This window comes from Rhea americana, unplaced genomic scaffold (assembly GCF_003343005.1).
Source record: "Rhea americana isolate MKP2758 unplaced genomic scaffold, rheAme1 scaffold_151, whole genome shotgun sequence".
Lineage (NCBI taxonomy): Eukaryota > Metazoa > Chordata > Aves > Rheiformes > Rheidae > Rhea > Rhea americana.
This window is the reverse complement of record NW_028185606.1, coordinates 859,020-876,189: the sequence shown is the minus strand read 5'-3', so window position 1 is coordinate 876,189 and position 17,170 is coordinate 859,020. Positions and strand designations below refer to the sequence as shown.

The window sequence follows — 17,170 nt, the reverse complement described above, 5'->3', positions numbered from 1 at the left end:
AGCCCGCGTCCGCGGCTCGGGCGGACGGGCGAGGGACCCCGCTACCCCGACTCTGTGGGCTGAAAGCAGCCGAGGAATCGCTGCCCCGTCTCCACCTTGCCCCCAGCCCCGTGCCTCGAGGTTAAAACCCAACGCTTGCGTTTTCCTTTACGTTTCAAACGCGTCTCCCTGCCTGCCGGGGCGGGGGAGACGGAGGTAGCCCTGCTAGCGGGGCGCAGGGCTGAGGTGTGGAGCAGCAGGCACGGGTACCTCCAAATCCCCCGGGGAARCGGCCTTGGCCCGGCGCGGCGAGGGGCTGATCAAAGGCGAAGGCTGCCAGCGCGCTGAAAGATAGCGATGAGCTTTTGTGCCCGAAAGCTGGTGGTTTTTTCCCAGCTCTATCTGATGAGCTAATAAAAGATCACCTCTCCCTGCAAGCCTTTCTCTGATCTCTTCCCTGATATATTTTCAGATTTGGCCTCTAACTGCTAGAAAGTATTGAGCAGAAAAAAAATATATGTATAAAAAAAAACAATTTGTGGGAAACCGAAGGAAGAACTCGGGTGCCGGTACCCGGTGAGAAAGGTCTCCTGGCTGCCTCAGAACTGAGCTGCGGTTTGAAAGCGAATCGCCCTCTCGTTGCAAAGGSCAGGCCTGGCCAAGCCGTGCCGCGCGGGAGGAGGCTGCGCGGCGTCCGCAAGGCCCTCGCGGAGCGAGGAGCGCTTTCGGGGGGCGGCAGCCTGGCTGGACCGGAGAGGAGATGTCTCCCTGCGGGACGGGAGGCCCTGGGCAGCGGGGACAGAGGTGGCGCTGGTGCCGTCCGTGGCCGCCTCCCTGAGGCCGCGGCAGAGCCGGCTCCTCGCTTGCCCTCTCTCCCCGGCGCGCCGGGCGCCAGACGGGAGCTGAGCCTGCTGTGTCACTTGCCTCTGAAGCACCGGCAGCTACACTGATCGTTTCCAGCACTCAGGGCTCTGCCAAGTGTAGTGTTTGGACAGAGACGGGGAAGGGGAAAAAAAGTCATGGTTTATGGCTTTCCCTTTTTTTTTTTTTTTAAGTCCTTTCTGTCTTTGTGTCAGAGAAAATCGTTCATTCGCCGCTGCTCTGTGTGTGTGCTGTGTCTATCAGGTACCAGGAGAAGCTCTCTCTCACGCATGTTTGTTCATGCCGATGGGCAGAGAGGTCCGCCTAAGCGGGCGCAGTGCAGTGAGGATGCTACGTTGGATGGGATGGTCTGTTGAGAAAAACTACAAGGAGGTTTTTAGGGATATGTAGCTCTTTCGACCCGCTTCCCTTCTCACTCTGTTCCCCAGGCTGTGGGAGCAGGCAGGCTGCAGCCCTAAGTACCTTTTTTTTCTGAGCCTGGCTTCTTATGTCTGCTGTTTCCCAGGTGGTAAATGCAGGGTAGGGGGAAGCAGGTGTCTTTGATGCGAGCGGTGATGATGTGAGGAGAACAGTGCTTCTTTTCATCCATTTCTGAGCATTTCTCACATGTCCTTCAGAAGTATGAGAAAATGCAGAAGGAGGATGAGAGCGCCCTTCTTCCAGGGCTTGCCTCTAGCCATGGGGCTGCAGAGCTGTGTCTCTGACTGAGTACCCYGCCAGCAGATGTTTTTGCACCTGTGGAAGTCTCCCCCGTGACCACAATCTTCAGTGCACTGTTTCTACCAGGCTTTCTGCTTTCCAAATGCTCTGTGAACGCTAAGACCCRGATGGGAAGTTGTGACCGCTCAAGCACATGGAGTATTTTCCTAAGCGCAGGGGAGGTGAAGTTGCTCYCCTGTCTCCAGGTTGGCCCTCTGCTGTTGGTGGCCACATGGCATTGCTGTGATCCATCCAGCATCACTTGGCCTGCAWGAATGGCTTTGTTTTAGCAGGGCAAAGGGTTGGTCCTTGCCCTCTGTATGTAGTTAGAGAAATGTTTTCATCCTCAGAGACAAAGGGCTCCACCTTAAATTAAAAAGGCCAAATTTTTGCTGGTATGAATCAGGGCTTCCATTTGTCAGGATTTTCCCCTGAAAGATGGGAAAAAAAACAAAAAAAACCCAACAACAACAACTTGCTTCTGTGGGAAAGGAATGGGAAAGTGGGAACACTAGGGAAATAACAAATCTTCTGCAATTTTCTTTCCACAGATCTCATTGGTCAGAATATAAGACAAGATTGACTATTTGTATTCTAAACCCTGAAAAAGAAATCCAGTGTGCCCTGCATTTGGGAAATGTGARGGCATGAACTGATTCCTGCTAATGATAATTTTTTCTGAGCCATCTTTTGCAGACTTGTTCAAAGAAGTTTGTGGACTCCTCTCTTCTCCAAGCTCATCCTTTCCAATAGATGGTCAGGGTGCCTGCATCCCTGGGGAAGAAGGGGAGCATTTGCACAAATTCTGTATATATATTGGGAAAGTCTGAGGACTTTTTTTAAAGAGGAGTAATCTGTGTTAGTGATGCAGCATGGACAGAAAAGTGGCAGTCACATTTGGCAAAGTGTGGTCACCCAAGCCATGCCCAAAACTTGAGGTGGGTGAGTAATCACCAAAACATGATGCTGCAACCAGCTGTAGTGGAGGTGAGGGCATTTCTGAGATATTCGGGGTGATCCCTGAAAAGAATTGACAACATCATCTTAGATGGTTTTCTTTTGTGAAGGAGGCTGTTTTCGAGGCCATGGTTAGCTGAATCTTTTCAGAAAGAGCTGAGACAAAGCCAGCGCTGCAGAGGTGAGCAGGAGCAACAGTGGCATAACAGCTAGGCAGAACATTGCAGCAGATGTGGTGAGCGGGAGCTGCTGTTTAACTACAGAGCGCTCCAAGTCTGYAATGCTGACTCTCCTGTGACACATCTGAATTTGTTTATTTTGTGGGAAAAACACCGGGAAATTGGTAGCACAGGTCTGGGAAAAATCAAGGAAAGTTTGAGTGCGCCATTGGGAACACCTGATAGGCAGCACAGACAGATTGAGTGCCATTCCTCCAAAGTTGGTGGACAAACCCCAACATACACAAGCAGAAAGCTTTAGCCCGAGGCATTTTGTTCAGGCAAAGCTCCCACTGAGTCAGTATCTCTGGGTTTGGTCATAAGTTATTATACTTAAATGAACATTTATGAGGATAGGGCAGCTGGGGAACTTGCAGAAGGATTTTTAGAGTGGAAGCCAAAACAGGAGAAATAACGTGAAATAAAATTTAACAAACTGAGAAAAGGCAGCAAAATAGGAGCCAGGTGCTTAGGTCAGAACAACAGATCTGATTTTGGTTTCTAATTGGAGGAGAGTGAGTGAGCTGGTTGCTCAGCTGAGCAATCTGTGCTTTTTTTTTTATACCTGCTGAAGAACCATGAGTCAGAGTTTAGGACTGAGCTGGAGGGAGCTGTGGCTTTGAGAGTGCTGGTGGGGAAACAGAATGATTTAGATGTGAATGCTTCTTAGCATGGCCAAAAATAATGTAAAGGAGAGAGTCGAAGTGAGACACTGGACAACTTCTTACCAACGCTTTTGAAAGAATCAGTTTGTTCTGGTTAAGTGTCTTGATAGCTTGTCTTGACTCAATGAGGCCATGAGCAACCTGGTCTAACTGGACCTCCTTTTAGCAGAAGGTTAGACTAGAGACCTGTGGAAATCCCTTCCAACCTATGTGATTCGCTAATAGCGTTCAATCAGCTTTTTTTTTTTTTTTTTTTTTTTTTTTTTTTTTTTTTTTTTTTTTTTTTTTTTTTTTTTTTCTTTTTTTTTTTTTTTTTTTTTTTTTTTTTTTTTTCCTGAGAAGCTCTCTCTCGTCTAAGTAGTTCTGATCTGCAGCCAGAGTTTTGCAACGTACACTGTTTCCTTAGGAAGAGCTGAGCTTGTTTACTTCTCCAACCCTATTGTGTCAGTGATGCACTTCAGGCCTTGCTAGAAGATGCTAGAAGAGCTGCTTCTTAGATATTTAATAGCAATTGCCTGGGACATATTTCCTTACAATTTTTAGAGGGTAAGAGGGATTAATGAGTTCAGCCCTTGAATCACCTGGCACATGGAGGAGATTGTGTCAGCTGTATGTCCACCTTCTCTTCTGGCTACAACTTTAAGCTGTCCTAGCCTTGRCCTGGAGGAGACTCCTAGAATCTGTGTTCAGTTGTGTAGCATACAAGGACTCTTTTTGTTCCCTGTATACAGAAAAAGAACACACCAGGGAGAAGAAGGTTTGAACCATGACCCAAGACTACCATAGTCTCTCACAGCATCACACAGCAGGCAGGACTGGGACATGTATGCTACTCCTACCMCAAGCAGGGGAAAGACAAGCAGGAACAACATTGCTTAGCTTGTACAGTTAAGCCCCTGGGCCTGGAATTATTCAGTGCAAGCCCATATGGAAGGACCACATTAGGTGTAAAGTTGCTGTGGGCTCCCTCTATGTCCATGAAACTTCCAGTGGGGTTACTTAAGGTCTTATGAGGTCTTGGGAGAGGGCTAGATTCACTTTGTAGAGTGCCTAAAGCAACAAATATCCTTTCTAAAGTTAAGCGGGGAAAAGCAAGTCTTGTTACTTTGCTTTACAGGGTTAGCACTGAAAGTAGATTAGTCAGAGCTTCGCAACAGCACAAATCCCACTGTTCTTTGAGCCACAACCTTCTGTGGCYGTTCCCAGGCAAGGCAGGTGAGCTTACCTGACCCTGATATGGTTTATGGGAAGGCTGTTGGAGGACTTTTGGCACACAAGTATTTTTACTAGAATCTTCAACAGATTCCAGTTGAGATAAACTTAATCTCTGTCCTTTACCCCCTAGATGGGCCAACACCCACGTGTAAAACGTATCAGAGGGACTGTGTGTTGTGACTAGAGTTAAATTTGACTTGGAGCTCAAATGAGTGTAGACATATCCTGTAAGGCAACATCATAGGAGTAATAAATAGTGAGTTAAGAACTTCTCTTTCACCCTGATTTGCTGTATTAAGAACAAGAAAATAGACAATGACGGAAGAGTTGTCTGCTCTCATACTTTACCCAGTCTTGCCCTGATATGAAGCATTTTCCAGGAGTTGTTGGCAGCTGTTGGCAGTGCAATGCCGGGGTCTGGAGTAAAATTTGCATTGGTTTGCTGCAGACACACATCTTTTGTGCCTGAGTGCTGTTCTAATTGGTGCTCTTGGAAAGAAAGCAACAACAGCTCATTAACAGCAATTAACACTCAGTGAGGGTCCCCCTCAGGCAGTTAGTCAGTGAGATTCTGGTGTGTGACACAGTTAATGTGAAAAGAAATACTGCAGGGCAGTCTGGATGGCAAAGACAGAGCCGCTGGGCCTTTCATCTCAATATTCAACATAATAGTAGAAGTAACAGAGGTAACAAAAGAAGGTGAACAATGACCAGGCATCTCAAACCTTCTAGTGGCCTAAGCAAGGCTTGTCTGCCAGGGGTACGCTGGGAAGTGAGGTCAGGCTGACCAGAAGCAGCTCTGAGCACAGGTGATACAGGCAGTCACCTAAAGTGGCAGGCTGCTACAGGGGACAAAGTGGCCCTGGGTCCCTTCCTACTTGGCCTGTGCCATGGCCCCAAAGGCCAGGCTGTCTGCAGGGACCAAGGCCATGGAAGGGATGAGGGTGCACAACAAGCTGTTTGAGTAAGAGCCCCCACTCCTCTTCTCCCCTCCCCTCCCAGCAGGAGCAGCCAATTCAGCTGCCTGGGGTTCTGTCTGTCCCACTTCTTCCCCCTTTTTTTTCTCTGGGAGCGGGGATCCCTGTTAGCCCCTCCTTCCTGGAGAAGCAAATTCAATTTTGCCTCCACTGGGATGTTTTTGACCGTAGCTGAGATATTAGGGAATCTGATGAACCTTAATGCAAGCTTCGCTGGCGTCCCTTCCAAAGAGAAGGATGCTAAATTGGATTAAGGCTGCCCGGGAGACTCCTGCTGTTTAAGCAGACCTCTTCAAAAAGTAATCCAGATTAACCTTACTGAATGTGTTTTGTAGACCAGCCCCCAAGGATGAATGTATTATTCTGAACAATTCTCTGGTATTTGAGTAGTCCATTGTAGGAAAACAGCTGAATTTGATTGTACTGGTAGTTAAAAAAAAAAAAAATAAAATGGAGAGCAGCTGAGGAGCAACTCAATATCTTGGGGCAGCAGCTGACCTGTCCAGACTTTAATCTCATCCAGACAGTAAGGCTGCTYGCTTCCTCTTCTCTTTGCCACAAGAAGCCTTGGTAGATCTTCCTCATAGGAAAAGAGATCAGGTATGTAAAAATTCTTTTAAATTTGCAAGACCTGGGAGCAAAATGAGGTTGTKGACACTTTTGCAGAGCATGGACATGACTGGAATTAGAAGGTGTCTGCAGACACCTTCGCTTACTGCCTGGGGTGGTCTGTTACTCGTGGGAAGGACAGAGAGTACAAACCTACAAACTACTGAACTTGCTGCCTGTGAGATGTCAGCTAGAAGARATTATTTTCTTGCTTTGTGTTTATGTGAGGAAAGCATGGTTAGGAGGTGCTCCTGCTCAGGGCCTCAGTCCCAATTGCTTCCTTGCTCCACACAGCACCTCTTGGAATCTCACTAGTCTGGATACAAGTGTTGGCCTGATGTTCACCAAGGACCATGCCTCAAGCACTGAACTTGAGTTTGGAGTCTTTTAARTGTGGTTGTGAGGATATGAGCACTTTGGGGAATTTAGGGATGGCTAAACTGGGTTCACTGGCAACTGAGCTTGTTGTTCGTCCTTTCTGATGGACCTGTTGGGGCTGGGGAGGCACAGAGGGTAGTTAACAGTGCTTTTTGCTGGACCTTGATGGATTCTCTGGTGAAAACCTTAAGGTATCATGAGAATAGTTGGCTCTGAGTTCACTAAACAATATAGTCTTTCCTCACTGGAGAGCCTAGTCTCTCTGAACTTTTTCCATTGATTCCAGATTTCCAGACTTGGCAATGATAAAAGAGATTGTCCTTGGTATAACTCACTATATGGGGAGGATGGGATATCTACTAAATTGCTTGCTTGTAATGTAAGTTTTTTCAGAGACTATGTCCATACAAACATGCCTGTAGGTTACTGAGCTCAAGCTGAGCCCARTCTTGGGACTGAAGACCTTGAATTTGATTTTGACCTTCACAGACAAAATACGCGTAAAGTATTTTGCATGTAACAAGCCCTTAGTAAGCAAGAGTCTGGTGTATTGTGCCAAAGACAAACCCAACAGTGCGAGACTCTGGTCTCGGGTCCYTCACCCTAAAGAGGGCTCAGGACTTGGGATGCTTGTGGATGCACATCTGGGTATGTAAAACCTGAGAAGATGAGTGTGCTGTGTGCTTGATCAGTGCCAATTAGTGAGATCTGTGGCATTTTTTACGTTTATGCCACCTCCAGGTAGTCCTGGGGAACTGCATGCCCTTGGCCTCTAGTTGGTGCTGGCTACTGCCTTCTTTCTCTTCCCATTTCTTCCTTCCATTTGATACACAAGTCTTTCCTGTGACATATTCCATATGCTGGTCTTCTCATTTTTTACCTGCACCTCTTCCAGGCTCTTGAGAGAGAACTGTATTGCATCTCCCAACCTCTATTGCAAAATGAGGCTGGGAGTCAGGCATCCCAAAGGACTCTTTGGGGATTACTTTCTACCATAGAAGGCATGAGAGAGGGAGATAATAGCATCTCTCATGTGGGCTGATGAAGGAAAAGGAAGAGTAGCTGAGGGCTGTGTCCCCAGACAGTGATGAGTGGTCCACAGAAGGAGGTCCAGAGTGTCAGAGGAGGTGTGAGTTGGGGATTCAGCATGGAGACAATGCCTTCCTTCCAATGGGAGGTGGCACCTCTSTGCAGCCATCTAGGGAAGGAGGCAGGCGATGTCTTGGGAATCCTGGTCAAGAGCAAAGGGCTACATATTGAACCTTTTGTAATCAATGAGAAAGCACTGGCTCCCTGCATGCTGCTGTGTCAGTGGGACTAGAACTCAGCTGTGTCACTCCAGGGGAGCAGAGGAGTGTGAGGGTTCAGACTACAAGTCCAGGGGCTGGTTACCAGCCCTCTCTTTGGCATTAGCCAAAATGTCTCATTCTGAAAAGCAARTTGTAGCATTTCCTGGACGTGCCCAAATCTTCTGATGTGTCTTTCTGGGTGCCAGTAAGACGTAAAATCTACAGTGATGCAGTCACTGTTTTCCCAAGGTAGTAGGCTCAGAGGTTAATCACCAATGAACCTCAGCTGGAGGACATGTCTTGATTAACTCCTGTAAGCTTTTCTGTAAGTTTGAAGCTGTCATGCAGCATGTGCTGTGTGGTACCTGCCAGGTCCCACCCCCAGGGATAGCTGCATCTGCACAGAGAGAGAAGAAAGGATCTGCGTGCGAGGGGGAAGGGAGGATCCTTGCCCAGCAGTTGTAGGCAGCCTGGACGCTTTCGGGGAAAACAGTCTGTCCAGATGTGAGCTATTGTTCTAGCAAGCACAACTGTCCCGGAGGCTTACTTAAGGGGCTGATTTTATCAGGATGACAACTGTGAAGAACAGTGTGTGTTCAAGGGCTGGGGTGGTGGTGCGTGTTGGGGGGGGGAGATGTCACTTTGTCCTTAGTTTTAGCCCTCCATGGGACTCCTGCTTGTCTGTCTGTATTTCTGTCTGCAGGCAGCTGGCCCCAGCTGAGACCTTCATGAGGCTAGAGAGACCCCAAGAAACAAAACAGCAGGGCAGCAAGGAGCTTGGCAACAGTCTGGTGGGACTTCGTCAGCTCTGCATTGATGGTGTCTCTGGAATGATTTATCCAGCGCTTGGGTTGGCAGGCTGAGCTGCAGCCATTGGAGTTGTTAAATGAACATATTGTTTTTAGTTTTCCTTGGCTCAGCCATTCTCATTATTTAGGAAATCAAATTGTCCATCTGCAGAGGGTGATTGGGTTTGGGGGGAGAAGGAACAGGACGGTCCGAGTTCTGCGGAGCCCAAACCCACCAGAACAGTGCAAGGCAAAAAACCTCATTTGAAGGGTCTGGAGGGGGAGAGGACGCTAAGCATTTACGATTATCGCCTGCCAAGGGCTGTGCTGGGGTCCAGAGGCAGCATCGGATTTTTTGTTTGTGGTTAACGTATGATCATTACATTACAAAACTTCCCCAATAAATTATCTCGTGTCCTTTTTATATCCGAGAGGAAGGCATTTTTAGAATGCTGGCTTGTATGCGCCGTGCTCTGGGCTGGAACACCCAATCTCTTGGACCTAAAAATAAATTGGAGACTTGGGACTTGGTTTTTCCCTTAAAAAAAAAAAAAAAAAAAAAGAGAGAGAGAGAAAAAGAGAGAGAGAAGAAAAAGAAAGAAAAAAGAGAAGTTTGGGTTGAATACAGTTCTTTTCTTTTTCTCTGTCTCAGTCCCTTTCATAACCAATATCAAGGCTTCAAATACTTGGCCTTGAGTGAAAAACTGCTCTAGTGAATGTAGCAAAATTTTAGGTCTGTTTTCAAGACTGGAGATTACCTTTGTGGTGAAGACTTCAAGAGGAGGGACTTTGTAAAAACATAGGGCGGCATGGTTCCCTTTGCAGAGGAGCTAGGTACTCGTTCCTCAATCCCACTGGAGCTTGATCCCTGCCCAACAAATTCGCCCCATGTTGCCAGTCCTGTTAAAAAGGTCTTTTACTTGCCAATATCCAGGAGCTTTCAGTCTGAACAGAYGAGGCAGGCAGGAGCTGGACAGGGCAATGACAGCCCAGAGGCTGGAAAAACAGGACTCTGTTTTTCRAACATCTTTTCGTAGACGTATTCTGCTGGTTTGTACTGCCTCATCGCTGCGTGTGCTCATTGTAACTCTCAGCTCTGGGCTCAGCTGAGCACCACTCGGAAATCCGTCCTATTCCGCTGCTGTATCAGTCAGGCAGGCTGGATAAAGAAGTGATACTGACCCTTGCTTGCCACTAGTGGTCATCAGGACAGTTTTTTGTACTCGTTCAGACTCAGTCTAGGGGCTTGGCCTCTCCCATCCTGATGGAAACTAGTTTGCTTTCCAGTTGCATGGAAACCCAATGGAAGTGTGGCACATGCCTTCTTGCACATGTGTTTTTAGGGTCRTACTCACCACACTCATCTGGGCCATAGCTCTTCTTCCCACCAGCTCTTTGAGATCTGTCCTACAGGGAAGATGCTGTGGGAGATGGATGGGAAAGGAGTAAGCACCTAGTGAAACGGTGGTATTCAGATAGACTCTTACCTTCTGTTGAACAGCAGTGGGATRTGGCTTTCTAAATTCTTTAAGCTCCTTTGAAAAGCCCATACAGCAAATATCGTGTCTTCTGTAGTGTTTGCAAACATGGACCCACCTGCCTGYGCTATAGGCAATGATATTTCCTGCTCCTTAGCTGGTAAAAACGAGGTACGGAAAACCTAGCTGTCTCATTCATTCATCATGGAACAGCACAGAGCTGGCATTGCCATGGGGCTCTGGCATTCTGCTTCCTAGTTCCTGGCTGGGGCAGAGGGTCATTTAATGACAGGAGATGAAGCTGACGATGCACAGTGCTGGTTAAACACATGGCAAAAATTGACTCTCCTATCTGCCCARTTCCCCTCTGTCTGGAGTGCTTAGCTGAGTCTTTTGGCCCTGAAGGGCTCTGCTTGACCACAAAAAGCCCATGCAATGGCRAGGAGGGAGAGCATGACTCTAGCCTGCTTTCTTCCCTCTGCCTTTTCCCCAGTAGACTGAGATATGCACAATAAAAATCGATAGTGAAATTCAGGTTCCTGGGGACAGAGACGTCTTTGCAGAGGTCTTGAGACCTCCCTAAACTTAAAATGTTTGTTGCTTTTTGCTTCCAGCAAAAAATGAAGAGAGGCCTAGATCTGATGTAAATCAGCTATGGTTTAGGTAGGATAGGGTTTATCTTCACAAATGGAGACAGGGAAAAAGAGTTATAAGACTTTATCCTGGCCCTGGAAGTTTTTTATTTTTCTTTGAAACAAACAATACAGGCAGACATTGAGCTGTACCTGGKTTTGTTTAGCTTGGAGCCTGCTCTAGAATAACTTGCCACTGTTGGATTCTACATAGCAAAACCACAAGGGGCTGCAAACATATTCCTCTGTTTCCCCCTGTGCTTCTCACTCATCCTCTCTCACACACGTTCTGCATAATGCAAGCATCTCGTCAGCCAGCATCAACATTATAAAAACAAGGCGAGTGCTTATCCCACATAGTGGATAGTGAGTCTCTCCAAAGTGTGTTGGTGTGCACTGGAGCCGCGATGCTGCCTTTACTGGGCTTTGGAGCTCGGCCATTAAGAGAAATGCTGGACTGCAGTTCTTCCCTCCTTTCCCAAGCTGCTGCTTTGCTATGTTGTCCTCCTCCCTAACAGGGTTCCTTTCTTTCCCTTAAATAGTTCAAAACTGGATCTTTGGATTAACTCTCCTCCGCAATGCTTTTTTTTTTTTTCTTCCTCCCTCTCTTCCCCTCTGTTTTCTTTTCAGAGATGATGATGTCTTGCAGTGATGGCTCTCTTCTCCTTCTTTAGGGCCAAATTTTCAGACAGTCCTCACACAACCCTTGCAAATGCACAGTAGCTTCCCAGATTGCTAGATCTGTAGTTGGAGCCATGCTCTCACAGGTAGCCAGGCATGTGATCTGGCAGATGAAGGATGGGTTTTAGAAATTGTTGTGATGGTCTAAGCCTCCTTCCCAGAGGCACTGTCAGCATGCCCTCTGAGAACAAGTGGCCAGGGCTGGATGCAGGTGGAAAGCCCACCCATGTGGGATCCATCACTCAGATGGGCACAAGCTTTGGGGTTGCGCTCACAGGCCACATTTGGCCAGTGCTGTTGCTCCTTCCTCATGCGCTCTTGAGATGTGGGGGTGTAGTGAGTTTTGCTGCAGCTGTTATGGACCTACTTGAGGGTAGCACTGGGACAATAGCAAGTGGTGAGCTGCAATATGAGTCTCCTTTTCTTATTTCACTGATATAGAGGGGAGGCAACAGGAGAGACAAGGCTGCAAATCTCAACTCCTGAATTCCTGCTTTGTTGGATTTTTAAAGGTGGAAGTCAGAGGAAACAGCAGGACAGAAGTCCCTTTGCAATCTCAGGATTTTCAGGTCTATGTTTTTTACCTGGCTTCCTACACAGGTGACAGGTACATGGCCTTGCTGTCCCACATGCGTGGGTTGGGCTATCCCTTCGCAATGTCTGAACCCGTTGGTTGATTTCAAACAGACAGGTGCAGATCTCAGACCTCTGTGTTCCTGCAAGCTCMTGGAAACAGGCAGCCACAAGAGGGAAGCTGACCCTGTGATGCCCCAAGTTGGGGAGTGGAGTAACTGCAGCCTGTGTTGAACCTTCACAGACCTTGGAGAGCCTGTGAGAGTGATAACCTTAAATACATGCCTTAGCTGTGGGGAGAAAAAAGCTTCAGTTGGAGATCACAGATGCCATGAAATAAGAATCAAGGTTTAATCTGTTCTTTGCTTCCAGCATTATTTGTCTAGTAATTAGTTCTTTCCTGAGTTCACTCTGACTTATATTTTTGGTAGATGTTATCCCTAGATAAACCAAGAATTCTGCCTGAGAAATGTAGGTAACATCAACTGGTAACCTGTAGAGTGAGTTCAACTCAGGAGGACAAGGGTCTTAGAAGCACTTCTGGAGTTCCAGCTCCTGGAAAGCACTCACTGGGAGCAACAGAGTGCCCAAAGCCACTGAGGGCAAGTGATGAGGTCTGTGTCTTCTGCTCCCACTCATGAGAGCAGCTGGAAACTGAGCCGTTTTGAAAGCTTGGCTCTACATCACCATCTGATCTAATGAAAGGCGTGCCTGTACCTGTGTGAGACTCGGATGGGTCACATGTTTTAAGATGATCTCACCCATGAGGAAACAGTAAGTCTCTCTGAGGAAGAGATGGTCATGATTTATTCTGATAGAAATAAAGGCCAAATAAGCAAATGAAAACTCCCTATTGACCAGGTCCCTGTAATTTAAAAGGATTTTTACTACCTATTCCAGTATGCATTTGAAAACCTGCATTTACTCTTGCATACTACAATCAGATGGTTTTTAAGCCATTAAGGCCCATTGGGTCAATAACCATCATTTTCAAAAATCTATTAAATACTCATTTCCGTGGAAATAGAGCTTCTACRATTGATCACAGCAACCAACTCCCATTAAAATAAACCCCAAATGCTATCAACTCCCCCAAGATGTAGAGCGCTAAAACACGGATTACCAGGACAAATTTATCCCAGGGGAAAGTTGATGGCCCATTATGCTTAAGCAACACAAGAATTGTCACATAAGCCAGGAAGTTTATGGGACTTGCATGGATTTGTCCTCCCCGGGGGAGGGAGGGGGTGTTTAAAAGGAAGGTTCACAGGGTGAAACAGTAGTGCTAACACAAGCTCAAAGCCAGTCGCCTAGGGGAGCTTTCCAGGAAACGTTTGGCTTGTTTTGTATTAACTTTCAAGTGTGTATAGAGGATCTGTAAGACTTTGCCTGTTTCACCAGACCAGACGATGCATTAGGGMTGAAGCCGTGTAAGGAATGCTGAATATGTGGGTCTATTCTTGGCCATATAGTGTTTTCCAGATAGAATTATACATACGTTTTTGTGTACGTTACGCAACTTGGTTGAGTGTGCAGATTCTCTTAGTACTCATCCAGATTTCTGAGAGAGAAAACCCCAAACACATCATGCATACATGCATACTGATGTATGCATATACTCATACATCAGTATATGCATGAGAATGTGCATGAGAAAATTCGGTGGTAGAGTCACCTTATAAAGGAGGTGTTCTTTTTCCAAGTCCTTGCCTTTCTGTTTTAGGGTAGAAGCTCTTTGGGGTAGGGCTGTTGGTGTTGCAATGGATCCTAAAGCAGGCTGCGAGTGTGCTGGAAGTGTAGGATTGCAAAGTATTCCTGTGGGTTGCCTCTGGGTGAGAAGTGGCTTGAGAGATGGAAGGATGGTGACTGGGGGCTTGCAACGGGTTTGGGATACTCCCTCTTCACATGTTCCTGGTAGCTCTTTGGATTTCTGTGCGTGGGTAATGAGAGGTGTGAGGTCCTGAAACAGGGCATGTCATGCTGTGCAATTGTAGAGCTGTGCAGCCGAGAGGTATTGTATATTCCTACTCACCACTGGCAATGGAAGAAGGTTATAGCTCTGGCAGATCTCCCTCAGGAGGTGACCCAAAGGGCTGAGACCCTTCAGTGTGGCTGCTGTGTCTTTTAGAAATTGGGGGCCTCTCTCAAGGGAGGCACTAAGATGGGGAAATGGCAGTGCAGGAGAAAGGGATCCCAGCCCCGACTCCTGTGTCTTGGCTCAGCAGAGAACTAGAGGTCCATGAGGGAGCTTTGCAGTCCAGCTGTCCTTTCTGATTAGGGCTTTGCTGCTTACTGTCTCTGCCAAACAGAAATAACTTGCAAGACATGGGCTGGCTGCTGGCGTCAGCTGAAAGTTGCCGTGCCCCAACTGAGGGAGAGGTCAGGTAGTTCCTGTTGAGCCAGAGGTCTGGTTTCACTTGTTTGTCTCCATTCATGCCTCCTTCAATCAGCTTCACTGCAGCCCTCTGCTCCCTTTCGACAGCCTTCGTTTTTACTGCCATGTGTGTGCGTGCCTGCTTCTGACCCAATACTCCTCTCTCCTTTGCTCTGTCCCCTCTCTGAGCCCTTTTTCCCTAGGAGATGATGTCTGTGTTACGGGGCCATGTTAAGAGGCCTCCTCCAAAAGGGCACTGCAGAAAGATGCACCTTCTTCTCCAGCAACACAGCAGTGCTAGATGGGATTTGGTTGGGAATCAAGGAGCCAAAGTATTAAATTAGTCTTCCACTTTCTAAGGAAGTTTAATCTGAGGAAAGCAAAGAGGACATAATGTGGATTCCTGCTCCCGAGAAAGAGTAGATACCTATCTATAGAGCAAATATTGTGGGATTTTCTCCTGTGCCATACAGCCAACAGGAAGCCTTGCCCCCTTGGGATCACTGGTTGTTGGTCCTGGTGCTTTCTGCAGTGTGGGGTTGACTCCTATAGGAATTCAGGAGAGGCTACAGGTGTCTCAAGTAGCCACATAACCATTTGGTTTCTTGGGCAGCTGAAATGCAACTTGGACAAAATACTGGTGCCTAGGTCCACATGAGTGATTCAAAAACCTCACCTCATCAGTAGATGTCCTAAGACCAGGTCCCATCTCAGTTATAGCTGGGAAACCAGCACAGGCACGTTGAAGTATGTGCTGCTGTAGGCAGTTGGAGGTACAACCCCCATAGYGTAGCAGTGCCCATCTCCCTCTGGCAGCTGCTGGGATTCCCAAAAGAGCCATCCTGATGCTTAAGCAGTGCCCTCCAGCTGTACTGGGTTGCAGCCACTTCGCATCAGGGAAGCAGTGGTGTCCACCAGTGCAACAACTAGCAGGGGAGTGAGGCAGTACGCTGGCCTCAGCCTGAGTGTGCATGCATTGTAAAACCAGTGTTCCAGAGATGCAAGCATCTGATGCACATTTGATCAATACARATTTTTAAGCCAACAGGCCAAGCTGCCTCTTCAGTGTGGAGCTCAGGRCGCTGTCAGGTGGAGAAGGAAATGAGATTGAGGAAGTTAACTGGCAGCCCATCCATTCTAAATTCCTGTTAGATTAGGCTGTGCTGAAGAAAGATCCTAGTCTCTTCTGAGGAGAGATAGAGGGAATTCCCTACTCCTGCAGTCCTGGTCAGAAATCCTGGAGGCTGGGKGCTGGTTGATGCAGATGGCTTAGCATTCTCCAAGAGAAGCCTCAAATTTGGCAAAGCCTCCYGTGAAAAGCCACAAGAGAAGGCTATATCCAAAGGCAGTGTTTTTGTGTTGCAAGCCACAGCGTTTGGAAGAGGAGGTCAGAACATCTGTTGGTGGGGTGTACATGTGTAGTCACACATGGCTGAGAGTTGACTGTGGTGGTGTGAGAGTGCAGCCTGGAATAAACCACTCCTGAGACAAAGCTCGTCAAGACAGACGGATGCTGCGTGTATTCCTTCGGACAGCTGAAAGCACCTAACTGTTAGAAGCACAACTGGCTTTTCTGCTTTTGTTCCGTCACTGAGAAGTCTCCCTTTCACATCAGAAGATAAGTGAAAACGTTATTCTAGGCTGTCGTTTGTTGCCATTTATCCAACGTTTGTCGAGGCCTGTCCTTTGTGCCTGAGGAGCTGTAAAGCCTGAATCAGTGAGGAGCTGCTTGTCCAGCCTCCAAAATGTGAATTCAAGTGTGCAAAGTACCACAACGAAAACAAGGGGCTTAAAACAAGCCCCTGCTCTCTCACTCTGCATGTAAACTGTCAACACAGCTGTAGCAAGATCCAGAGAGGAAACAGTATATAGCTGAAAAGCAAAGAAACAGCTTTGAACAGGTTGGTGGTGAGGAATTAACCTGGTTTCCTAAAATCAGGTGTCATGGCATGGTGCCAGGAGGCAAAGAGAAGTCCCTAATGCCTGATTGTGGTTTCTTGAGATAAATGCCAGCATATAGAGCATGCCTTTGCCTGTGTTCACTTCTGCAGTATCTGGGATCTGTTGATTCAGTCAGCTAGTTAAAAATTTGGTTTCCCTGCCAGTTTATTCAGAGTTTTCCCAAAGAGGGCATTGCTTATAGTTTACTGAACTCCAGCTGATCACATCTACTTCATTGCCTGTGTTCAAGCACTAAGGAAATCTCAGTCCCTATGGATCTGTTTTGGTATTGGTCTCTCTGACACCTAAAAAGGTGTGACTGTCAAGCAGAGCRCTCTCAGTTGAGGTTTTGGGGATGGGATGGAAGGGTGGAACTAATAATGTGGAAACCTTTATACTTCAAAGTCTATTGAAATTTTTAAATGGATTCAAGGTCTATTAGAGTGAGAACAACCACATCAGCTTGTGTTATTATGATTGTTGTTCCTGTAGATCCAATATATGTATCACACTTGCTGCTCTTCAGGATGACCTGTGGTCAATCCTTCAAATTTCAGGGTGACATTTCTCCAGGGCCCCACTGGAAATGTACTGCATTACTGTATGTACTGCATTACTGTATGTACTACAGGTACTGAGTTTTTCTTTTTCCCTCTTTTCATGAATATTTTCATTGCCGTACTTCCCTGTCCTACTTTTTTCATCTTCATCATTTCACTTTTCCTCCCATTCAGTCCAAATATCACTTTAGTCACCCACCGCCCATCCAACTGCTACCATGTTTTCTCTCYAGCTGGAGCTCTGCTCCAGTACCATGCTTTTAATATTGCTGTAC

The 17,170-nt window shown here is 47.1% G+C and overlaps 1 protein-coding gene across 1 annotated transcript in view; it reads left to right on the top strand.

Moving 5' to 3' along the window:
- The window catches only part of PAPPA2 (pappalysin 2), a 122,865-nt gene that overhangs the window by 19,461 nt on the left and 86,234 nt on the right, over positions 1-17,170 (top strand). Inside the window, exon 4 of the mRNA XM_085299691.1 lies at positions 1,367-1,380. Within this exon, the coding sequence (XP_085155817.1) occupies positions 1,367-1,380 (14 nt within the window). The remainder of the gene's footprint in view (positions 1-1,366; positions 1,381-17,170) is intronic.